The sequence below is a fragment of the Marmota flaviventris genome, chromosome 10 (genome assembly GCF_047511675.1).
Source record: "Marmota flaviventris isolate mMarFla1 chromosome 10, mMarFla1.hap1, whole genome shotgun sequence".
Taxonomy (NCBI): domain Eukaryota; kingdom Metazoa; phylum Chordata; class Mammalia; order Rodentia; family Sciuridae; genus Marmota; species Marmota flaviventris.
The window spans coordinates 57,729,612-57,756,438 of NC_092507.1; the positions used below are offsets into that span (position 1 = coordinate 57,729,612).

A 26,827-nucleotide genomic window follows, 5' to 3' on the forward strand; every position below is an offset into this window, starting at 1 on the left:
GATGATAATTAAGATGATCTACTTTTGACCCAATCAAATTTAACCACATTAAGTGACATCATAAAACTTTAAGATGATAAAGAAAGATAGAAATTACATTTGAACAAATTTCCACAGGTTCTTAACTTACCAGTGAGTTACCTGGTCCAGACTCTTTCAACTCACCATTACTATAAAAGCAATTCACAGATCAATTTCTGATCATGAAACCTGATTCTAAAAACGAAAATAAAAACAAAGAAAACCTCTTAGATGCCTCAATTCCAGAGATATCTGAAGCCTGAAACAGGACCATATTTTCCCAGACATCTTATTTCTTATACTCTTCCTGTCTTTCTTCCTTCCCTTCCCGGAGAGGAAGGACAGAAGAACTTAGACCAAAAGGAGGATTTGATTCCACTATTATATGTATTAGGAGGAAGGGACTAGAAAAAAATTTCCAGTGACCTTTGGAGATGGACGTGCCTTTGGTCACCAATTGGAGCAACAATTCACATTTAAGGATGTGTATGAGGCAGCCCTATGTAATTAGGAGAACATCTACTGCATCTACTACACATTTATGTCCATTTTGAATTATGTGGAGGATAACCATTGGTTTAGTATAATTAAAATATTCAATGGTTTAGTTGTACAATTTAATTGTAGTAAGTTATTAGTAAATCTTAAGACAAAAAGCATAAGTTTGAAATTGTCAGAAACATATGATGATATGCTTAGAAACCCCAAATCATTATGTTTTATTCATCTTGATTTTTCTTTTCATCTCTGGTTTTACATCCCTTCCATAAATTCTTTCAATGAAAAGTTAACAAACTGATAATTCTTAAGATAGTTAAAATTAAAGGACATACTTTTCTCTTCTTTCTCACCAGCAATAACTCTTTTCACTGTATGTTTAGAAATACAGAATAATATTTTAAAGTTAAGAATGAACATATTACTTAATAATAAAATGTCAGAATACTGTTGCAATTCTTCTGTTTTCAACAGAGGGGGACTAGATCTGAGATGTTCAAATCATTGCCTATAATTCTTCCATTGTGAAGAATACAAACACTTTATAACTATTCATTTGATTTCTCATTTCTAACTTTTTTTTTTTTTGTACTGGAGATTGAACGCAGGGGTGCTCAACCATTGAACTGCATAGCCAGTCCTTTTTCTTTTTTATGTCTTATTTTCTTTTTTATTTTGAGTCCTTTTTTTGCTAAGTTTCTCAGGCTGGTCTGGAATTTGTAGTCCTTCTTCCTCAGTCTCCCTATTCCCTGAGATTACAGGCACTTGTCACTGGGCCTAGCTGTCATTGGTAACTTGTATGATTCTAGTGAGACTGAACTATGTCTGTGATCTTATAATTTGCTCTTCTGTTTAAATATAACAGAGAGCTTGAATTGTATGATGTTTCCATTGAAAGATTTCCACTCAAAAGCACTTTTATTTGGCTGGCTGATTACACTCTAAAACACTTTACAATCTGAAAAGTGAATCTCTATTGTTGCAAAATTGAGAGTCTAGAATTTCCAAAACTACACAAATCTCATTACTGCTCAATTCATTGGCCAAACATATGGTAGATAGCTGGTTAACAAAGTCCAGAGGCTCTAAAGACATTGGCTCTGAAAATGTATGCAAGAATTTAGTTTATTCATAACGAAATGGATTAATCTCTTGGAAAATCCAGTTGCATTTCTTTAGTTCCAGTGCCCCATTCTTATTGTGGTTACATAAAATTTAGAGTTAAATCCAGAGCCTATATCTACCCCAAAATACCAACCATTAAAAAATAAATAAATTAGCTAAAACATTCCTCTGTCCAATATTGAAAACAGATTTTTTTTTCATGAGTTGTCCATTTTACAGCACTAGGTGAGAAGAAACAAATTATACAGATGTCTAACTTCAGTAGCTACTACCTGAGTCTGAGTAGAAGTTCTATAGGAGCCTAGTTACCCAAAAGTTTAAGCTGCAATATGGCACATACTCTTCCAATAAACAAATAGTGGATTAGCAATTCTCAGAAGCTCAGAAGTATTATTTTACTTACTGTTCATGAGTGTTTAAATGCTTTACCTCTCAAAATTTTAAATATCGAAGAACATCTGAATATCTTAGAGGCATTGAGGGCTTTCTATAATAAAGTTATCAATAAAAAATTTCTTTTGTTCTCTTCGTTATTGCTGATGGGAACCACTGTTTCATCCACATACCAAGGATCAGTGTGAAACAGCATCCAGACTGATCATATCCACACAGGAAAAACTTGAATGGTCATCCCACGAGGTTGAAAGGAGACTAGGTCAAAAGTGAGCTTTGTCTGGGCTAAGTGGTGCATGCCTATAATCCAAGTGGCTCAGGAGGCTGAGGCAGATTTCAAGTTCAAAGCCACCCTCAGCAACTTAGCAAAACCCTGTCTCAAATAAAACATAAAAAGGGCTGGGGATGCGGTTAAGCACCCCTAGGTTCAATCCCTAATACCAAAAAAACAAAAACAGTGAGCTCTTTTGTTCATTCTGGAAGAAGTTCTGATCTAAATTCTGGGTTACTATAAGATTAATGCAAAACAAAAACAAACAAACGAACCAAAAAATCCACTTGAGATAGCCAAAAAATTAACTGAGGCTTTAGGAAGGATTCAGGATTAAACCACATATGCCACACTATTTTTTACCAGACTTCAAGAATAGAGAACAGCATCTGGTAGCAAACTTAACTCCCTTCTAAGACCAAAGGCAGTCCTAACCAAATATGGTCTCCCTGGGTTCAAAGAATAGAGTACAATTAGCCCTGCCATTGATACAGTCAGAACAATATTTAGTAGTTGAAAAAAAACCACTTTACTCACCATGGAGTTCATTATTTTGGAGTCCATCTACCATTGTAAACTGCTTTTACATACTAGGAAGAGGAAGCAGTAGAAATGGCCATGGGTGATGCATCCCTTCCTCTCTCCATGACATGGGTGGAAGCCAAAGTCTGGTTTATTACAGTACAGAAACATTGCTATTAGGGTGGCAAGATGTGACTGAGAGATGAAAGAGTTTGATCCAACAAATCTGATAACAAAGCAATAAAAATAATAGCCTTTTATTACCTATAATGTGCTGGACACTGTATTAGGCTCCTTATATGCATAAACTTATGTAATCTTCATAACAACTTCTGTTAGTTGAGTAGTAGTATTATTCTGTATTTTACTCAGTTCCCAGAGGGGTTAATTAACTTGTCCAAGGTCATTTAGCTGCTCTGCAGCAGACAAGATTTGAAACCAAATTGATCTGACTCCAAATCCTTTTCTCTTAATAAGCACTATAAAACATGCCTCTATCTGCAAATGCCACTTAGCAGAGGAGCCACACGACAAATTTATACCCTGTAGAGTTGAAACTAATATGGTATTCTAATATTGAAAGTATTACAGAGCCCTCTAATTAGTCATAGTCTACATATTTGCTTCAACAAGTCCTTGGAAGTCAGCATGTATTCTCTATTGAACCTAGATAATTAGGAGCATACTGTACAGGGTGGATTGCTAAGCAATTATATAACTTGTAGACTAAGGTATCCTTGCAGTGGTGATTCTGCCAGTAGAGAAAGCTGCAATATTCTTTATATTTAAACATTCATAACATAATAATTCATGGCTATAAAATTCAAGGGATTTACCAGTATAATTTCCACAGGATGTTATTAGAAAGAAGAAACTAGATTAATAGTTGACTGGTACCATGCTTTTGGTAGTATTTCATAAAGTAACCCAGGCCTCTATGAATGGAAGGACTTGTAATGATGTATCAAAACTCATTGTTCAGGGACTAATATCCTTCCTTGCACCATTTGAGCAAAGAAGGAGTAAGTACCTGAATTTTAAAGTCATTAAAGAAGATTCACAGCCCCTTTTCCTTATGTACTATAACAGTATTTCACTAAATACCCCCATAAATAATTATCTAGACACAGGATCACAGTGAACATTGTATTATGAGTCTGGCCTGCCCTCAAAGGACTGGAAAACAGGACATAAACATGCCAGAGCTTTGGAGCAAAAGAATTACTTCTTCTCCTCAGCCTATCAGAAACACCTAAGCTCAGGAGGTGCCAGAGAACTCACCCATGTTTCTACCAGCTTGGGCAATCTGAATGTAGTCATAGAGGTGATAGGAGAAATAAATTCATGTTCTTAAAATGCTTTAATTTGATACAGGCAAAATTTTAATCCATAGGAAGAATACTGGAAGCATGAAAATATAAAATGTAATGACCAATAGATTCCAAATAAATGGTCTAGAATTTTATAATTCTTATAACTTAATTACATCAATTTTAAATTATCACCTCCAGATCTCCAAGCATCTGCATCAAGATTTTAACTTCTTTAACTCCACCCTTGGGGGGAAAAAATGAACTTTCCTTTGGTATGGATATGAGTATTGCATCAAATAGAATTTTTTATATGATTAATATTAAGAAGAGAAGAATAATCTGACATGCAGAATAAAAGCATTTATTTGAAACCTTTACTCAAAGATCTCAATACTCAGAGGTATATATGGCATTGGCAAGTTCAGAAATGTACAGGAATAGCTTTCCAGTTTTGCTCAGCCTCATGACATTGAGTGATTCATAAACAAAGGGCTACAAAAGCCCTTGACTTAGGAAAAAGGTACATGCTATATGTCTATCCGTCAGGTTTCCTTCACAGACATTAAAAAACAAAGAAAGCAACACATTTGTCCAGAACTCTTCATTGCCTGTGATTTTATTTACCAAATAGATATTAAACTATAAAAAGCACATTTCCTTCGTTTTATACAACTGGTAGGCAAATATGATTTGTTTTCTATATTTCTAAATTGTGTTATAAGTAATATAATTTATAAATTTTCCATCCTTATTTCTGCTTTGAGTGATTATGCAATGCAATGTAATTTGTAAAACCTTTGAATTATGTGAAAATAACACTTAGGAATAAGAGCATATTGTTGATAGACTATATTTTGGACTAAGTTTGAGAAGCAGTTGAAATAGATCTGATGTAATAAATAAACCTGGACTTATTAAGAGTCAATTTTAAGTATAAATTATGTTCTGGTACAACAGATTACTTCAGCTGCCTCTTAGTCATACTGCAGTTTGAGGTTTAGAGTGCCACTTGGTTATTTAAGGACATTATAAGTGAGATAGCAAGGCTTTTTAAATAAAAAATATTGGAAGAAAGATCCTAAATCTAATCATAAATGTAGTCTTTATGATGTTCTACTAGTATAAATGTAGTCTATAATCTTCTATTAATAGATTCCCTCAGCCATAACAATTATAGACTTTTTTGAAAAGCACGGTAGACCAGCTGCAATGGTACACACCTATAATCCCAGAAGCTCAGGAGGCTGAGGCAGGAAGATCACAAGCTCAAAGCCAGCCTCAGCAATTTAGCAAGGTCCTAAGTAACTTAGCCAAACCTTGTCTCCTAATCAAAATAAAAATGGCTTTGGATGTGGCTCAGTGGTTAATCTCCCCTGGGTTCAATCCCAAGTACCAAAAAAATTTTTAAAAATAAAGGCATAGTAAAATGCTTTAGCCAATTTGAAAATGTCAGTGACTAGATATTATAATATAAAAAAGACATGGATTTCAGCTTTAAAAATCAAATAATCAAATATCTTTCTACATAGACATAGCTCTTTAGGAAAATATCACCAAAGCATACATGTGAAAAAATAAGGTAATTAAAAAGTACCCATTTAAATAAGAACTTTGGTTGTGACTTTTAAATTCAACAATACACTTAGAAAATCATAAAAATTGAGAATTTCATCACTGTGTGATATAGCCTAACAACCAGTAAAATATCTCTTTTTTTTTCAATAAAATTAAAGCCCAAATCACACAGTTAGCTATAGTAGTTGCTAGAGTTATGTATTATTTATGTTCTGTCTGCTGCTTCACATTAGCTATTTAGCATGGAACCTGATAAGCAAAGGCAAAAATGGAACAGGAAAGGATTTAGAGACTTTATTTTTAAATTTGTTTCTATTCTTTGGAAAATGTCAAGCATTTCCAATCAAAATATGAAAGCTCTTAACGTTAGTGCAAAAATAATATGTAATTACTGAAAAGAATTGACAGGTCCACCAATGGAAATTAATTACTGAGAGTCAATTAGGTTATTGAAACGTGTGTGTCAAATCTTTCACATTCCTTTTACAAATTTACTACACGTTTAAAAGTGGTATTCCAAGAACTTTTGTCTACTTTCTTATTTGAATAGGTTAGAACCAACTAGAATTCCTGGAAATATTATAAAGCCAAAATTGCTAGAAATAAAAGCAAATAAATAAAAAGCAGTATATGTCAGGTCTCTGTCTATAGTATCATCATTTAACATGTTTTTTTCAAAAAACATTTAGACACATATATATGTATATATATAAGCAAAGCAAATTATATATAACATCATAAAATTTTCTGAAAATCTACCCCCATAATTGTTCTAGGCTGGAAGTGGAGGGCATTTCATCTCCTGATCCCAGCTTCCAAATAATCACTAACAAGCAAAATAAACAAACAAGAAGATATTAATGGAACTTTAATCGTGATAGTTTGTATTTATCTTAAGTCACTTTTCCTAGATGATGAGCCTGACATGGGGATTATGTGCAAGTTTTTTTTTTAATTGAAGAATTATTTTCAGATGAAAGCTATAAGAGCAGAGTTAGAGACTAAGCAAATACATATATTAAAGGAAGCCTGATTCCACATCAATGGCACCCACAGGGTTGTCTTACCCTAAGAGGAGAAATCGTCTTTAATACTCTAGTATCAGCCAGTCCTTGACTGTAGGCCTCCCCAAAGAGGAGGCGGTAACTTGCCAAGTATTTCCCAGGAAAGGAGGCTGCAGGCTGAGGGGATTTCAAGGAAAATGTCCAATCCTGAGCAGCACCTGCAGCTTGTGGACACAGGTCTGATACAGGAAATCTGGCAGATCACCAAGAGTGTCCATTACTGCATTATGAAAATGGGTTTCTTTCATGTTTCAAACTAAAAGTGTTTTAGTACCAGAGATTCTGATGTACTCCCATCCATAAGCATTACTGTTCCAAAGTGCAGTGCTTTCAACCATGGCATCAGAAGAATTTCCAGCAGCTGAAACTTGAGTACAGATTCTGAAATTGGCTATGTCAGATTTTTTGCAGTGAGACTCATTTAAATATGCTTTAAAACCCTATGATTATTCTAATTCAATGTTTTCCTTAGGAAAAAAAAAACTGCATTCTACAAATAAAGCACTAGTTCATTTAAGAGTAAGTAATTATAATTGAATCAAATCTGTATTTCTTTGTAGCTAAAGAAAGTGATTTGTAAAACTAGGTATTGATCAGAAAGATCAAGGAAATTTGGAGTGAATGTCTTAAGATGTAAAAATAGACAGAGTCAGACAACAAGAGACAGATATTAAGACAAATAAAAAAAGAAACCCAGGTAACTACGCATCACTTTTATTGTGCCATTTTTCCTCTTTGGGTGTGTGAAGAAATTGTGAGAACTCAATGAATTTATTCTTATATCCTATAAATTCAAAATTACACTGTCCCTAAAGATCCTTTGGATGAGTTGGGGAAAGCCACAAACAGGTGAGAATAGATATCCAGGAAAGGCTGACAATGAGTTAGCCTAAAGTCCCAGAACTATGCTAGAAAGTTAGATTAATAGGTCACAATTTAGAGTGAGTTATTTTTAAATTTCATATACATATAAAAATTTTATATTTATGTATATAATAAGATAAATTCAAAATTAAATAAAGCAGTTATAATGGTTTAGGATTACTATATAAGGTATCAAATTATATATGTGCATATATTTAGTTGCCTATTATATTTACAATGTAACTAATATAGTTATACATAGTCTTTTTTAAATTTATCTATTTATTCTAATTTGTTATACATTACAGCAGAATGCATTTCAATTCATAGTGCACATACAGAGCACAATTTTTCATGTCTCTGGTTGTGAACAAAGTAGAGTCTCACTATTCGTGAACTAGTTCTATTTTCTTAAGCATAATAGACTATAAATTGCTTCCTATATTTGAAACCTTGTTGATTAAACCTCATCATTCTGCACAAATCATATTCCCATAATAAGAGATTATATTTTAACACCCAGGGACATTCTTTAGTAGGAAATAAGCAACCTTTTTTAGTACTGAACTAAACATCAAAGTGATTAAAGAAAATTCATATCCTACTTTTTGTTTATTTGCCTCTTTGTTTACTGAAGTGTCTGTTTATGTATAGGGGGAAATCATATGTTCCCTCTGTTCCCTACTTCAAGAATGTTTCCACCTTGACTTAGAATGACTAATTTAGAGGAATACCTAGACTTGGGAAATTTTACTTGTTCCTTTACTGTAAGAAAGACTGATATGTTTGGTTTTGTATTAATTGTACAACCAGCAGGGGTGGATTCAGTTCCCTGAAGGTGTCCACCTCTGAACCATAAAAAGTAGTCAAAGAACAAAGAGTGAATCAAGAACTAATTGTACTTAAGATCCTTCTGCTGGTCCTTCCTTCTGGTGTGAGCTGCTTCCCTTTCGTTCATCATCATAGGCAGCCTCAAGTCTTTTACCCTGCACAACACAATTATTCTCCATAAATATATTCTCAGTCCCAGATGCATAAACTACAATAACCTTTTTTATTTAACCTATACATTTCAAAAATTTATACAAGTGACAAGTGAAAATATTGTACTATAACATTTCAAATAATATAGAAATATAAAGACTAAAAGTGGAAAATGAACTTACTTTTTCACTCTACTCCACACTGCCAATGTATAGCCACTTTCAATCAACATGTCAGGAATTCATGGCTCTACTGTCTTCTGGTCATTTGCTCCAGACGTTTTGGCCTTCTGATTTCACTGCCACATCTAAGAAATACCTCTAGCACGCACAGTCTGACTATACAACAAAGTGTTAGTTATTAAGAAAAACATTATTAAACCTTTAAGAATCATAGTTTGATTGAATATAGCTTACAACAAGACACTCTCTCACTTCAAAAACCTTATTTGAGCTTACGTGACAAAAAAAAGTTTGACTGAATTCATCAATTTGCAATTCATGATTTTGAAATACAAAGACAGTGTCAAAAAAATTACACAATTGAAAGGACTTTGAGGGAGCCTGCAGGGATGATAATCAGAAACCTGAATACCAATACTATTTTAGGAATAGCTACAAAGGAGAATACAGAACCACCTAGAGTAACCTCCTCCTGTTTTTAATAGTTTCTACTATTTTATGCTTTTTGCAATGCTGAGAAAGAAAGCCATTAGGGGATCTGGAAGAATGGGTAAACTGTATGAAGCTCAGCAATCCAAATATCTACCACCAGTTGGGGTCTCATATTTAAAAACAAGCTTTAAAAGACTTATAAAATAAATGAAAAAAAAGTCTTTTCTTTTTCTTTATAAATTCAGAAATCTGGAATGATAATAAGTGGGGGAATATGATCATTGACTTTTAAAAGAAAATATGACAAGTAAAAGAAAATTATTTTTAAGCTCAAAATTTTCATCAAGAAATAAGCAGGATGAAAATGTCCTTTGAATCATAATAGATAGACATCCGGAGATGTTTAATTGCTAGAGAATCATGAGAATACTGGAGCAATTAATGAAATGTAAAATATAATTATAAAATAACCAAAACCAAACACAATTTTAGTTCTTACATTCCAGTTTCCAGAAGAGAACTGTCCATAATGACCAGTATCAAACTATAAAAAAATATTATAATGATCGATCTATCATTTCTAAAAGGAATCTCATAGACAAGGCAATGAGTTGCTTATGTTTTAGATACTTTAAATAAGTCAAAAGAACTATATTTTATGTACATATAAAATACTAAACAAATTTTAGAATGATCTAAAAAATCAAACAATATGTGTTTCTTCTGCTAGGATATTATGTTTTATCATATTGCCACTAAAATATTTGTAATCTCATAGTCAATTTCTCTGGGTTTCACTAGTCTCCTGATTGCTCCAATGCATTATTAATAATTTTTAACAAGTACAAGCAAGTGGTTTCTATTTTATTGTTTACTCTATTAAAAAGTAGTGAAATTGATTTTGAAATTCCTTTAAACATCTGCACAAGATTTTTGCAAAACCTCTAGATGGCTTTAATCAGTTATAGAATTTTAATTTACATCTAACTCTAATTTCCTAGGTTTCTAAAGCAATTCTCCTTTTTGTCCTTCTCATGGGTTTTCCATTTCATTGTTTTGTGAGCTAAAGCTCAGTCATACCTCGAAGCACCATGTTCAGCTGTTAGTGACTCTCTTTCTCTTTTCTTCCTTTCCTAACTTTCCCCAATGACCATGGGATAAATCTCATCTCTTGTTGCATAGAAATTTCTCAGTTACTAAGGTAGCAAATTGTTCAAAGCCTAAAATGTACACATAGCAATTAACTTTAAAATATTTCATCATCATACTTCTGATTCATAAAGAAAAACACTATTGATAATACCTTGTCTTTGATAATATTGATAATACCTTGTCATCTTCTAATAATTATAGAGACTAAGTAAACACAATCTATTATGTATGTTTAATGTTGCTTCTTCAAGACACAATAGAGCTACATATTAATGTTGCCCACTTAAGGAAAAGAAAACTAATATTTGCTACTATGGGAGAAAAACAGTAGCCCCTTAAAAGCTGTTAAATCTATGGCTCTGTTTGCTATTTTCATGAGTTAGTTTTTCCTCTAGAAACTCTCATTGAACTTTCCATAATTACAAGACATCATGAAATTCTATATTCTAATATATTTAATATGTTCTGAATTATAATTGTAATAGTGTATAATTTTTACTTGAGGTATGGTCTTCCTAGAAGCCAATTTCTTAGCATCAGCTAGAGCTAAGATTTTTTTTTCTAGAATTTTAAAGAAAATCATATTTCACAAATGGAAGTTGCAGTTCCCTTAAGACAAGTTCTATTTTGGAGTCTACACTTACAAGAGCTGAGACTGTCATAGTCACTCACCTTCATCATTAAAAAAAAAAAAAAAACCACAAAAAGCTCTTTTCTCCTCTAAAGTTAGAATGTTAAGTACCAGTCTTGTAGTCTAACTTTCTGAATCCTTGGTTTATGTCTGGAGGTGTAGAAGGTAGGTAACTAGTAAGAAAAGGTCAGATCTGAACATTGTGAGAAATCTCCTAAATTCATCCTTTCTCAAAAGTACTTGTGAAAAGCAAAACTTTCTATACAGCCATGAGGGTTACTTTTGGAAGACTCATCTATGACATAGGTAAAGACTGGTTTTTAAATGGGGCAGAATATGAGATGGCAACAGGTCATGCCCATATGGAGCATCAAGGTCTGTGTCTCACACACATCCAGATGTTGATGTCTGAGGAAAGCAAAGATGTCTCTTCTTTTGAAAGGACTTTAAAGCATCTATGATGTTGCTCTGTCATGAGATAATCTCCAGAGGTGGTACTTAGGGAAGCTACTGGGCTGAAGCCATTAAGAAACCTGAAAGTTATTAATGAGAGGAGAGAAAAACACTCAGAGATTAGCCATAAACTACGAACTAGGGTACATACTAGCACCCACTACTATAAGGAGCTGATGCTTCTCTGTTGGAGTTAATGATTATTAAGAACTACTAGCAAATCCTGCAGATAGGACCCATAGACACTGCTGAGTGAATGATAATTGGAACCATTATCCCTGTGAGCCACCACAAGAAATACTACAAATGAGGAGAGAGAGGCTTTCCAGCCCTCTTCCTGTCTCTTTCCAAAATAAGAGATGTTAATCCCCTTACCTACTGGGAACTCTAGGGAAATATGACAAATGACAAGTGTTGGTCTTTCAATATATTCCAGAAGTGTAATTTTCTGGTTGCATAAAAGACCTGGGATTATAGTTCAGCTTTCATACTTTTAATAATTATAGTAACATTTGAACCCTATACTGAATACCATCTACTGTTCTAAGTAGACTGCATGTATTCACTCACTTAATGCAACTATTATGTACCATTATTTTATCCGTTTTACTAATGAAAAGTTATGTATACAAACTTTAACTTGCTCAAGCTCATCTATTTGTAAATGTTAAACTCAGTTAACTCTGGAGCTTAACTACTAATTACTTGCACAATATAGTAGACAGAAAAAAATGAACCTGTGTGTATGTTATATTACATAGAAAGGGTGATATGAGGAGACTATCCTGGATTATCCAGATGCCTCCAGTATAATCACATGGGTCCTTAAAAGGAGACTCTTTTCCAGATGCAGTTGGAAAGAGATGTGACAACGGAAAAATGGTCAGAGAGATACACAATTTCTACCTTAGAAAATAGAAGAAGGGGACTATGAGCCAAGGAATGTGAACATTCCCAGAAGATAGGGAAGGCTGGGAAATGGATTTTTCCCCAGGGGATTTCAGAAAAGAAGGCAGCCTTGCCAACATCTTTGTTGAGACCCAAAAGAACTCTAAAATGATAAATTTTGATGTTTTAAGCCACTAAGTTCATGATAATTTGTTCCAGCAGCACTATAAAACTAATACTTATTGCCTCGTTGAAAAAATATACTTACTGAGGTTTTACTTTTACTGAGGTTTTTCTCTGCCTTGGGCAAGATGATTTTACTATAATTTTAGATAATAGATTATTTCAGTAGTTTTGAATATATTACTTGATAGTTTGACCTACATTTAGCACTCTACCAAAGTTTACAAGAAGCTGAACACATTCTAGATGTTGCTAACAGAAAGTTGATAAGATGCAACTCTTTGGATCTTTGATGCATATAAGATGCTTCCTATTGTTTAGAAAATTAGGAGACTGATTTTCACCAAACAGTAGAAAGTTATTGTTCTAATTTTCAGAATACAGAGTCTGATGAGTCCCCACAAAATTCTGTCACTGATGCAAAGTTTTCTTTGAAGTCTCAGAATGAAATGAGTTGTTGAAAGGGTGAGACATTACCACAATGAGCTTTTTCAAAGCAATGTCAAAGTTTTCATATTTCTCATCAATATTCATCATACCAGAGACTGCAAAATGGGCTCAGATTAATTGGTCTCTTTCATTTATATACCTGAATACAATGAAACATTAGTGCACTGGCCTTTGGATGCAGTCTTTTGGGAAACATTCCACCTCCACAATAAGGAACGCCACAGACCATTATCAAATGTAGCACTCAGTGCTGTTTCTTCTAACACGGCAATATGCTGGCAGAAAGGATATATATATAGAAAAAGCTATACCAATGGGCAGAAGCAGTTTCCTAGTTGATGAAATTTATTGATCGAAAAGAAATAATAAAGCTTTAGAAAAAAGTACAGGCTTTTGGAAGACTCAGGCTATCATAAAAGTAAACTTCAAGGCCAGTCATCAGAACAGCAATTGAATATCACAAAACCATGTGATGGGTGAAATTAAACCTGCTGCAGACACCACATTCGTAACCTCTAAGCATTCAGCTTGTAGAGTGTTAGTTGCTCTCAGCATTGCAAATGTGATGGCCATAATTCAGCTCCTATGGTCAGGATTCATACAAACCTTATTAAACTGTTCCTGTGCACTGAGCTGAAGAAAAGCCATCAGAATTAATCAAGTAGCAGAGACTTTGACTGCAAGCATCAAATAAGGTCAAAACAGCATCACTCCAAGTACCAAGAGATGTGGTGTCTCATTTTTGGCAATAGTATCATTCTGCTTATGGTACAGAGACCCCAACAGTAAAAAATGGAATCTCTGGGGAACTGATTATATCTACAGTCTCCTGGATTAATGGAGTGTGGCAGCTGTGTGCCCAATGTGGCAAAAGACCCAGTAGGGTTTTATTTGTTGTCACAACCAGTGCCATGCAGTGGTGGCTTAATCATTGTTCTTTATTAGCTATCCTTTTTCAAACAACTGGTTTTCTCTTTTCTTCTAAATTGACCATTTTACAACTAAATTGGCCAAAGATCACTCTTAATAATGCCACCATTAACCTAAAATTTCATCTGTTTTTACGGTGTCCTTAACACACTATAAGTAATACATAATCATTGTAGAAACATAAGAAAACACCAATTGAAAAAATAAATTGATGTCCTATTACCAGTATAATCACTGTTAATGCTTAGGAATTATCTTTCCAGATATTTTCCTACACAAATATTAACAGATTTCATATTAACAGATTTCAGCAAAAATGGTGTCATACCACACAGCCTTTTATAAGCTACCTGTTCACCAAGCATTCACCTATTTCTCTGTCAGCCATGTGGACTTCATTCTGTTTTACAGATTTACCATAATTGCTTTAATCAATTCCCTGTTTTTAGACATTTAGCTATAGTTTATAATTTTGTTTTTACAATGATACTATAGTGAACATATTAGTACAGGTATGTTGCATATTTTTTCAGTTATTTTCTTAAGATGAGTTTTAGAAATCTAATTACTTGATTAAAATTTATGAATTTTTTTAGTGATTTGGGTGCCTGTAATTTCCTCCTTAAAGAAGAAGGAAAATTTTAAATTAGAAAGCAAAAAATCATTCAAAGACTTTAAGCTAATTAGTTTTTAAAGATCTGAAATGCTATATTAAAACATGAGTAATAGTGGTTTAATTTGGGTTTGTTAAATCATTTACACACACACGTGAATGCATACATAACATGCAAACACACATGCATACACACAGTTTTGTGTTTCAGTGAGGTCATTAAATTTATAAACCAGCAAATGACATGATTTTCTAAATAAAAGGCAACGATGTAGAAATTTTATCTTCTGTTTTTGTTAATAATTCTTAGGAATTTTTAAAAATTAATAATAATTGGATTGAGATCTTATTCACATACCATAAAATTCACCCTTTTAAAGTATGTGGTTAAGTAGTTTTGTATATTTGAAGAGTTGTACAACCTTCACCACTAATTTCAGATTATTTTTATGACCTTCAGAAAGAAACTCTGGGTTGGGGTTTAGTTTAGTTGTAGAACATTTGCCTAGCCTGCATGAGTAGGACCTGGGTAGGATCCCCAACACTGCAAAGGAAGGAAAAAAGAAAACTCTATGTATTAACAATTGCTCCCCACCAACTGCTCCCCAGCCCTGGGCAAACACTAATCTACTTTGTTTCTATGCATTTGCCTATTATTTTTGTTGTTGTTCTTCTTCATTTTAAGCTACATATGACAGTAGAGTGCATTTTGATACACTATACATACATGAAGTGTAACTTACTCTAATTAGGATTATATTCTTGTGGTTGTACATATTGTGGAGTTTCTGGTGATGTATTCATATATGAACATAGGAATGCCCAATTCATTCTACTGTCTTTCATTAGCCTATTCTTGCCATTTTATTTAGCATAATTTTTTTTTGCATGGATTAGTACTTCATTCCATTTTATCACCAAACAATATCCCCGTGTATGGATATACCACTTTATGTATTTATCAGTTTATTCTTTGATTGTCAGTTAAAATCTTGTCATCATCATGCTTATAACCCTTTGGTAACTCCTGTAACTGATAAAAATGACTATGTAAGGTCATTTTGATCTGGTCCTGACCTATCTTTGGGCCTGATTTTCTGCCACATTTCTAACCCCATCCACCCCACTCCTCCACCATGAATCTAGGCATCACTACTTATATTTACTCACTTCTGTGTGTGCTATGGCCTCTATCTGCCATATCCTTCCCATCTTCATCTGTGTGGCTGCCTTCTACTTCTCCTTTATGATCTAGCTGTCAGATATCTATCTCCTTTTCTGGGAAGCCCCTACACACCAGGTACAAGCTGGGTACAACATCTCTTATACCTCCATCCTAACACTTGTCACACTATTTAGTAATTGTTTGTTTTCTTGACTTCTCTTCCACTGGATTGTGAGCGCATTGAAACACAGAAATTATATTATATATATCTCCGTATCATTAGCAATCAAAGCTCATAAGTGTTTGCTTTATGTCCATGATAAATAAAATTAACTTGACTTTTTATAAACTGATCAATTTGAGGATTTTATAACTATGTAGACAAAAAATTTATTTAGAATGTATGTTGGATTTTTTTATGCTTAATTCTTGTGTATATTCTATGTGAAAATTCTCAGTAAAACACACAGTAATTAACTCATTAAAATAAACCAATATGTATCTACAGTTCTAGTAGGGCCTTTAAAGTAAATGTTGAATTTAAAACCTATCAAGTGGGTAACATTTTTAATATAGAATGACTTAACACAGATTCAGAATTTATTTAAAAACTGTTCAATACCATTTCAAATGATTTAAGAAAGAATTTTTATGAATATATCATGAGATAAATTTATATATTATAATTGTACTTTGAAAACAAGATGAGTTTTTTCTGGTTTTGTTTTTGCAAGTTGACATGTCACTTTTCTTAAAATTGGTTTGAAGAGTTACTTAAAGTAATATAATAATCTTTAAAGCTTGCATGTGTAAACTGTTTTTTAAATCTGTTTTATCTGTTTTCTATGAAAATGTGTTTCAATGGGCCTAGTTGGTAATGGAATCCTAACCTATGTTACTTCTGACTTATAGGGTATCTTTGTTACTAGGGTTCAGCCTGATGGGCCAGCCTCCAACCTTCTACAGCCTGGTGATAAGATTCTTCAGGTAAGACAGATAAAAGCAATGCATGCAAATGCTGACACTGAAACAAACATGAACCATGTTATTAAGTTAAATGACTTGAATTAAATGATTGAAAATAAATCCTCACTTTTTTAAATTTTCCTTTATTATTTTGAAGTTGAGAAACAAGTCAAAAACAATTTGATCTGATAGAATCCTATGTCCCTAGCATCTAACATATTACCTGGCACATAGTAGTGTTTTTTCCTATTTTAATTGAGTTGAATGGAATTACATGATAATATAAGAAGAATTTATATGTGTGTGCATGCAGGTACACACATATGAACCCATGCATAGTTATTAAGTATAAGTGAGAGTGATTGAGTGCCCATTTAGGGTATCCATGTGACTTTAGATAAGGGAGAAAGGCAGGTCCATATTTAATTTCTCAACAGGATGCTTATTACTCGTTGAATACTGTGGAACACATGATTGTGTTTGTCTATTCCCCTGCACAGATGAACATGAGATTAGCTAGAGATAAGGCGACTTTTTAAAATATACTGTCCAATGGAAGGACTTTGTTTAACTTAAATCGCTGCATTTCAGTTAAGGGTCACTCCAGTAATCAGTTAATAAATGCTCAACATAACACTATCCATTTTGCTTTCATTGTCCTCCTCTCTGAATTCATATACCATGTAAGAGGTGCTTAATCATTTCCTGTGTTAAAGGGAAAGGCTGTTAAGTATTGTCAGTGTATTTATGATTAGTATTTTGAGTCCCAAAATTTCCCACTATATAAACGGATGCAACTACCTGAAATTGTTGTTTAGCAATTTTTTAAAAATTGAAATGATTCAACATAATATATTAGAAGGTTTAGATAAACTGAGAAGACAGGCCATGTAGGAAAGGAATTTTCATCAGTTCAAAACAACTCTAAAGAGATTTTCTTTCTCCTATTTAAGAAAATCTTAGAAAAGTAGAAATCATATGTAGCCCAATACATGTATAACAAGATTTCTTTAAAATTTTATCCTCAAAATATTTTTTCATTTATTTTTTTATTTGTTCTTTCCAGATATACATGACAGTAAAATGTGTTTTGACATATTATACATACATTAAGTATAATTTATTCTCATTTGGATCCCATTCTTTTGGTGGTACATGATATGAAGTTTCACTGGTCATGTATGAACATAGGAAAGTTACATCGGATTCATTCTGCTGTCTTTCATATTCCCATCCCTCCTCCCTTCCCTTCATTCCTCTTTGTCTAATCCAATAAACTTCTATTCTCCCCACACACAACCCTGACTTAATGTGTGTTAGCATCCACATATCAGAGACAACATCGGTCTTTAGTTTTTTGGGACTGCTTATTTCACATAGCGTGATAGTCTCTAGTTCCATCCATTTACCAGCAAATATCATAAAGTCATTCTTCTTTATGGCTGAGTAATATTCCATTGTGTATACACGCCACATTTTCTTTATCCATTCATCTGTTGAAGGGCACTTAGTTTGATTCCATTGCTTTGCTATTGTGAATTGAGCTGCTCTAAACTTTGATGTTGTTGTGTCACTGTAGTATGCTGATTTGAACACTTTGGGGTATATACAGAAGAGTAGGATAACTGGTCAAATCGTGGTTCCATTCCAAGTTTTCTGAGGTGCTTTCCAGAGTAGTTGCACCAATTTGCAGTCTCACCAGCCATGTATGAGTGTACCTTTCATCCATATCCTCTCTAACATTTATTGCTACTTGTATTCTTGATAATTGCCATTCTGACTGGAGTGAGATGGAATCTCAGTGTAGTCTTAATTTGCATTTCTCTAATTGCTATGATGTTGAATATTTTTTCATACACACATATAAATTCTTCATATATTACCATATAATTCCATTTCATATTAACCAATGAACTAATAAGATCATGACCAGCTACTCAAACTTTCAAAACTGATAGTTCTCTGAAAAGACAAAGGGCTGTCCCAAGCTGAGGCACTGATCAGCCTGGCTGGGTCCAATCCAGGCAGACAGAAGATGGCAGTTTATCTTTTGATAACTGAAACAAAGGGCTAGGGCTGTAGCTCAGTGGTAGAGCACTTGCCTTGCTCATGGGAGGCCCTGGGTTTGATTCCCAGCACCACATAAAAACAAATAAAAGTAAAGATATTGTGTCCATCTACAACTATATATATATATATATATATATATATACACACACACATATATATATATATATATATATATATGAAGAATATTGAAACAAAAAAAGACATAAAATAATCTAAAGCTTTTCTTCACCACTTTAACATAAAGATCTCTGGTTTTGATAGCCTAACTAGTCTTGCAATCCTAATTATTTTACATTCTATCTATGGGCCTCAGATTTGTTATGTGAAAAATAAACTATAGTTTGTAATATATCTGAGGTCCCTCTCAGTTCAGAAACTCACTTGTTTGATAATTTTATAAATTGCTGTGAAAGGCAGCCAAGAGTGACCTAACAACATGACTCCCTAACACTTCGTAAATGCTCATTAGCAAAGGAAATGGCAAGGGGTTTTCTCTACTGAATTTCAAAGCAACTCAGATCTCTGACCTGTCAGAATGAGGATGTTGGACTGAGAAGCATCCTACATACAACCTAAGACAGGTTATGGAGTTTTCTTCATCCATGACAGACACAGCAAAAGATTTTTCTCTTATACTTAGGTTCAGAAAAGAAATATAAACATAAGCATCATAACAAAATTATATTCTGCAAATGGGAAAATAAATGTCTACTTGGAGAGTATTAGAATACTCTTCTCTGGCCGTAAAATTCTAGAAGGCTTGCTTCTACATGGGGACAAGAGGGTTCAGTATTTCTAATCCCTCAGAGGCACAGAGAAACAGCAAAGTGCACCAAGGAATGGATTCCTAAAGCAAGAAGCAGAAAGGAATGATCAGCTCGTTTAATTAAAAGCCAAGAACACCGTGAAACAGCTGCACCCGGATGCCTCCTTTCTCCAAGATGACAATCGATGATGTAACATTTAAATCTTGCTATAAAACTCATTTGTATCTGGTAGAATAAAATCAAAGTCTGTTTTCAAGAAAAGGAAAAAAAATCCACATAGACCTTAATCAAATAAATTACTGTATTTACAGTTTCATTCATACTATTTTAACACCAAAAGTAGCCAATTATGCTCTATGAAAGAAATAAGAACAACTAATTCTGAACTGGAATTGTTGCCTGTATCAGAGCCCAGGGGACAAGCTAAATTTTTTACTCCATAATACTATTGGCTCTTAGTTTGAAGAATGATGGGGAGGGCTGAGGCTGGGACTCAGTGGTAGTGCACTTGCCTGGCTCGTGTGAAGCACTGGGTTCGATTCTCAGCACCGCATAAAAATAAAGGTCTATCAACAACTAAAAAAATATTTTTAAAAAAAGAATAATGGGAGAAAATGGGTTATGAGTTAAAAAAGTTATCTGTTACTTACAAGATTAGTATTATGTGTTGTCACTAGAGCCAATTTATTTACAAAGCTGAGTGACAATGAAAACCCTGGAAAAGCAAGATGAAAGGAAGCAAAACAAAGATGGAGAGCCCAAAGGGATGACAGTTACTGTGTTTGGTATAACCCAATAGCAAAGAACAAAAGAGACATAAGATAATAAAAGAGGTACCTTTCCCAAATCCCAAACCCCAAATTTATTAAATAATATTTTTTTCACTCTTTTTACTCACCCCTCTTACTCTGCTATGGTATTATTAGCATGTTATTTGAATTATATGATGTGTTCATTAAGTGATGATGTTAATTAAAACATATTCACATGATTTTCCTGTCATTTTACGATTCATTTTCCCAGCAAAGACACCCTATAATTAATGAGCTTATTCAAGTGATTTACAGTGCTACTTGGCTTTAAGACAGTGTGGCATGTGGGAAGAATGCAGAGATAGGAGAACTGACCCTTCACAACCTCCCCTTCTGTAAAGCTGAGTTGTATTACTGAGAGAAAGAAAGGAAAAAGAAAAGCACATGGATCACAAAAGAATGTTATTCGATTGAACCATGTGAATTTGCCAATATGCAAACATTATTGAAATGGCCATTTTGTTACTTTAACATCATAGTCCCTTCTAATGTTTTTTTCCAGTTAAAAATTTCAGTCCGTTTCATTAAAATTAAAATTATATCTTAAAATACACCTCAATATAGGAGATGTATTAATTATAATTACTCTGTGGAAATAATTAATATATTATACTTGATTGTCAATAATGTGATTCATAGTGATAAACCTAAAGATCACTTGTAAGTATGTCATGTTCTATTATTAAAGGTAGCTGCCCCCTATCCCTTTTAATGACCAGCTCTCTGCCCCCAAACACATGCCTAACTTTGGTAGGAGAAGAGAAATGAAATAATTTATAGAGAATTAGTTAATGGCATCTATATTTTACCAATTACAAAAACAGATTTTTTCCAATATGAGACATAAAAATATGCTCCCAATTGAAAATAATTTTATAGTCTCTTCTACATTATCATTTTAAGGGTTTTGGAATCAGTAAGCAAAATATCTGCCTGATCTGTGACTATATTTCTAACATACCAAAAATGAAATAATCAATGTGTTAACAATTCAGACAAACCAGGTATCCCTCCCCCACCCCCACCTGCCCTGTCTTAAACACCTAGGCCTTACAATTCTTAAAGACAATTCATCTGGGCATGGTGGCACGTGCCTGTAATGCCAGCAGCTCAGGAGGCTGAGGCAGGAGGATCACAAGTTCAAAGCCAGCTTCTGAAATTTAGCAAGGTCCTAAGCAACTTGGCAAGACCATGTCTCAAAGTAAAAATAAATAAATAAATAAAAAGTGCTGGGGATGTGGCACAGTGGTTAAGCCCCTCTGGGTTCAATTTCTGGTACAAAAAAATAATTTTAAAAAAACAATAAATAAATAAATCAACAAATAAACTTATGAACAAATACTTAGACTTTTGACTTTTAGAGTTATAATTATTGTGCTTTTTACTGGTTTTTAAAATTATTTGTTAGTGATTTTTTTTTCAACTCAGAGCGCCATATCTTGTTCAAAATCTTGGAGCTTGATGCCCAAGAGGCTGATTGTATCACTGCTCTCTTCCATAATCTCAGAGAATCCCACTGTATATCCTGATAAGTGTTTTATAAAGGAATCCCATTAGAGGACTTATAATAGATAAGAGGGAAGTCATGTACCCTCAAAGGAGCTCCTCACTAGGGGCACAAGACATATGTATGCAGATCTATTAGAAAACCAGTGAAGTATTTGATTTTGTGATATAACTAATAAATGTGAAGTATTAAGAAAATGAAATGATTAATATAGGAAGGTATTTCTTGGGATACAAAGGGTGGCCACTGAAAACCAAAATAAAAGCCAAGATGGTTGGCCTGCTCAACCCACCTCACCCATTGATCCAGTTGGTGAGTGGGAGACGGAACACAAATCACAGAGCTCCCTGGTATGGAGGGAACAGAGGAAAACAAGTTTCTGCCTTTGGACTTAACAAAGGACAAAGGAATGAGCTGGAGGAAGCCTGAAGGCCAGACTGGCCCTGGGCACTCAGGAGAGGGTAAAAGGCTTACTCCAGAAAGAGTGCGGAGCACAGAAGAGAGAATACCAGGCAGAAAGACCCTACGGTCACAGGTTAGAGTCGTGAAGAAAGGAAGCCTTGGAACTTAAGAATGTTTCCCATGGAGTTGGAGAATTCAAACACGGAGGAGTTGGAGTGAGGGCAATGATGGGGTAGAGGGGATGGCAAGATACAGCTTCCAGCCTCAGAATATGAGAAGTAAGTTCAGACTGAAGTCTAAGTGAAATGTCTGTGGATGGCCATGTCTGTTGCACACAGTTACATCTGAATATAGCCACTGAATCAAACAAACTTTCCTTGTCTGAATGAAAGGTCTATGGCTCTGTGTCTGTTAATAAGCAGAAGGTGTGATCAGGCACTGACAGCATTCTTTTAGGCAAAGTTCATTTATTCAATAGCCCCATCTGTCAAAAACAAACATGTAAACTGAACATCAAATTGCTTCTGAGGACCCCTAGTTATTGTAACTCAGCCCGTGGCTTTCTCCCATAGTGTCAGTGTTCATAGTTAGCACCATGACTCTCCAAGAAAGGGTTAGAGTACATCCATTTTTCTGAATTTTAAAAAAATCACTCCAAAAAAAAAACCCTGCAAGAATAGTAAGTGAGAAATATTTTTTATGGTTAAAATGAAGTGTTGTGCCCTTAAAGAAATAAATTGAGAGTATTTAAGAATCCCCCTAAAGGTTTTCCAACAATACTAAATAAGTTAGGCATTTCTATAGTTTATTTGGTGGCTGAAAATCAAAATTCCGGTGTTCTTGGGGAAAAAGGATAATAGTCATGTAACTCTTAGTGTTCAGAAAAATTATTGTATATGATGATATAATACTTGGGAGAATAAGATTTCTTTTAAAAAATTACAGTTTGAAGCCGGGTGCCGTGATACATACCTATAATCCCAGTGGCTGGGGAGGCTGAGGCACAAGTTCAAAGACAGCCTCAACAGACTCAAGGTGCTAAGCAACTTATGAGATCCTGTCTCTAAATAAAATACAAAATAGGGCTGGGGATGTGGCACAGTGGCCAAGTGCCCCTGAGTTCAATCCCCAGTACCCCTAAAAAGTTAAAATTGAAAAATACAGGTTGGTTATAAGACAACTAAAAATAGGTGGCACATGCCAGTAATCCCAGTGGCTCCAGAGACTGAGTCAGGAGATCATGAGTTCAAAGCCAGCCTCAGCAAAAGCAAGGTGATAAGCAATTCAGTGAGATCCTATCTCTAAATAAAATACAAAATAGGGCTGGGGATGTGGCTTCGTGATCAAGTGCCCCTGAGTTCAATCCCCTGTACTCAAAAAAGAAAAAAAAAAAAAACAGGTTTTAAAAAAAATGTGTGATAAACTCTGTATATACATACCAAAGTTTCACTATGTATTATTATTATTTGTTTAGTTTTGTTCATAATATTTAAAGTTGTACCACAGATATCTATTTCAAAAATTGAGAAAATACTTTTTGAAAATTAAAAAAAAATAGTATTTTAAGTATTAAGTAAAATTTGAAAACAAATAAAGACAAGTCAAGCCCATTAGGCTGTTCTATCCTCCATAGCTGGCTAATGTGAAATATAATGATAATTAAGAATCTTTACTCTGTCATCTAACTCAAACAACCTTGCAAGGTACCTTGTCTGTTGTTGACAGATGTTAAATAACTTATTGAGCTCATTCCATTATACCATACTGATTCTCTAGAGCAAATTTTACTGATTGATTTGTTTATTTGCTTATTTAGAAAATATCCATCAAATGCCCACTCTGTAAAAAATATTGTGCCAAGTGGTATAAACAACACAACAGAGAAGGTAACTATATTGCTGCTTTTACACGGTCTAATCTAGGAAGCAGATGCACCCAAATTATACAGAGCAGAAAATGGAGGAAGACAAGAAAGAGTCAAATATCAAACATTTAATAAAATGAACCCAGCCCAATTGGTCCTGTTTTATTTTATTTTACTTTTTTGCACTGCTGGGGGTTAAACCCAGAGTCTCACATATGCTAGGCAGATGCTATAACATTGAGCTATATCACAGATTCCTAGTTGCCTTTTTTTTTTAATTTTTATTGTTGGTTGTTCAAAACATTACATAGTTCCTAGTTGCCTTTTAAGAGCAAGCTATCCAGCAAAACAGAAACTAGCCTGACTCCAAAGAGCACCCTGAAAGTGAGGGGTTGATTTTCAGGTTATTCTTTTCATGGTAAAAGGAATAGAGTGTAGCTGCTTGGAAATTGCCTTGTAAATCAAAGTAGGAAATTAATTTTCCAGAGACACATGTGACTTCTTTGACAAGAAAACAGGCATTCTCAGATCAGAGCAGATAAGTAAGTTTCTTCAGAAACACTATTAGCAGTTCTTCACCCAAGTTTCTACACAAATAATTCCCAGAGCCTTCTGTTAAGTCTACTCCACTTTTTTTTCCCTGAACTTTATTAACCTTTGTTTCAAACTTTATTCCCAATCTTCTTCAGCTTAATTAGCTTCAAAAAATAAATTGTGTACAAGCAAAAATTGAAAAGAGCTTCAGTGTCCAAGGGGCTTGGTCTTAAAAACAGTAGAGATCTAGATTTTTATCAGATGCATAAACAAAACAATTTTAAAAAGCAGTCATAATATAAAATAGCAGTAACTTCTTCAAGTTTATTGTCTTCAGAAGTTGATCAGTTCAGTTTGCCTCATTCTTAGAAGGCTCATCACAATTCTCCATAAGATCTGGAACTTTGCCAGGCAACCTGGCACACGCCTATAATCCCAGCGGCTGGGGAGGGTGAGGCAGGAGGATCAAGAGTTCAAAGCCAGCCTCAGCACAAGTGAGGTGCTAAGCAATTCAGTGAGACCCTGTCCTCTAACTGAAATGCCAAATATGGCTTGGGATGTGGCCCAATGGCTGAATGCTCCTGAATGCAATCCCTGGTATATCCCCATCCCCCCAAAAAAATTCCCAAGTCCCGAAAAAAACATTTCCAAAAAAAAAAAAAAAAAAAATCTGGAACTTCATCATCATCATCTTCTCCAGTAACAAGTGGTGCTTTTCCATCCACAGATTCTTGGGCAGAGCTTCAGCCAATCTCCTTAAACTAGCCAGACTGTCTGTACCAAGCTGGTTTAAGATGCTGGTAGCATTTCTGTCAGTTGCTTTGTCTCAGCATGTCCTGTAATAGTGAAAGTTTTTGCTCCCAGAAATGCCTTGACTTTAAGATTGCTTAAGTGGATCACTGTTCCTTGGTTTGTAAACATATTCACCTCTTCAACACCAGAGATATTGTTTACCCCTAACTTCTTTAAGGAGAACTAAAGTTTTTTATCATCTGCTGTAGCTGTTCCATGACCCATCACATTCTTTCTGTGAGAAGTTTCTTTCCCACCAATATGCACTTGTGCCTGCAGTTTGGCGAGTTTTTCTTGGTTTATGATAGTTTCTTTCATCTTGTCAGAGCAGAAATGGACTGCGCCAGGGACTAGGATTGGCGCTCAAGGGGTCTCAAGCAGACCAGCTTGGTGTATACCAAGTCCATTCTCTCTTGCCCATGTCTCTTTTGAGCCTGAATTCAGATATTCAAGCTGTAGTACATGTGTCCACTTAAGATAGTAGAGAATTTTTTGTTATGTTTTGTAAAAATTTGTTTTTCTACTAAAAAAAAATCAAGACTTCAAATTTTCTCACATTTACAAAGAGTAATGTAAATTTTTTTATGAGAACTATCTGAGAAGTAAAGGTCTATACTTCAGATTTTTGATAGAAAGTTTTATAAATGACTTGGCATAGAGTCAATGTGTATTGATTATGCAGTATGTTCTATCTTAAATATATTCCAATATTTAATGAGAGTATTCATTCTATCACCTGAAAATTCTAAAATGGGAATTAACTCCAGGTTGTCATGAGAAGCACAGTCATAAATATCTAAGATTCCTACTGTGTCTCATAATAGCTGGCTGTCAAGATTGAATAGCATGAAGTCTTACCCTTATAGCTATAGTTCAATTGCTATATTTTTTAGTTTTCCCTCATCCCAAGAACTGCAGGCTTTCAAAGTATATATGTAATATACAAAATATGTGTGTACTGGTCCTTTAAATGTCTGTCCCTTGAGGATGAGTTTAAATCAATCAAAAATCACATGCCCCAGTCTCTAATCTGATTTTCCTTTTGTAGTCTAAAATGATTTGTCTTGTCCTTGCTGTTGGATAATCCCATCAGAACGGGGGCGAGCCTTTTCCAAGCCTAGTTTTTAAATTTAGATCTTTAGCTAAGAATACAACAGAATTCCTATGAGAATTACAGCCTCATCTGGAAAGTTTCTGCAGTATAACCATCCATAATTTATCCATTTAACAAAACATTTACCAGAAGGAAATTGGAGATAAATCCAGAAAGGAATAAGAGGAAGAAATCCAGAAACTTAAGTGTGTTTTACAGTAAATTGACAAGCTATAATTGCGAAGCTGGAATTGCAAATAATGTTTTCCATTAATCCTCAGATTTTTTACATCTAAATCATGAAAAAGGGA

The 26,827-nt window shown here is 34.2% G+C and overlaps 1 protein-coding gene and 1 pseudogene across 2 annotated transcripts in view; one reads left to right on the forward strand and one right to left on the reverse strand.

Moving 5' to 3' along the window:
* Lrrc7 (leucine rich repeat containing 7) overlaps positions 1–26,827 on the forward strand; it is a 429,867-nt gene that overhangs the window by 397,246 nt on the left and 5,794 nt on the right. For both annotated transcript variants that reach the window (XM_027949501.3, XM_071618746.1), the window contains one exon: positions 16,622–16,696. In XM_027949501.3, coding sequence (XP_027805302.2) covers positions 16,622–16,696 — 75 coding nt within the window. The remainder of the gene's footprint in view (positions 1–16,621; positions 16,697–26,827) is intronic.
* On the reverse strand, positions 24,981–25,741 carry LOC114103711 (transcription factor BTF3-like; annotated as a pseudogene).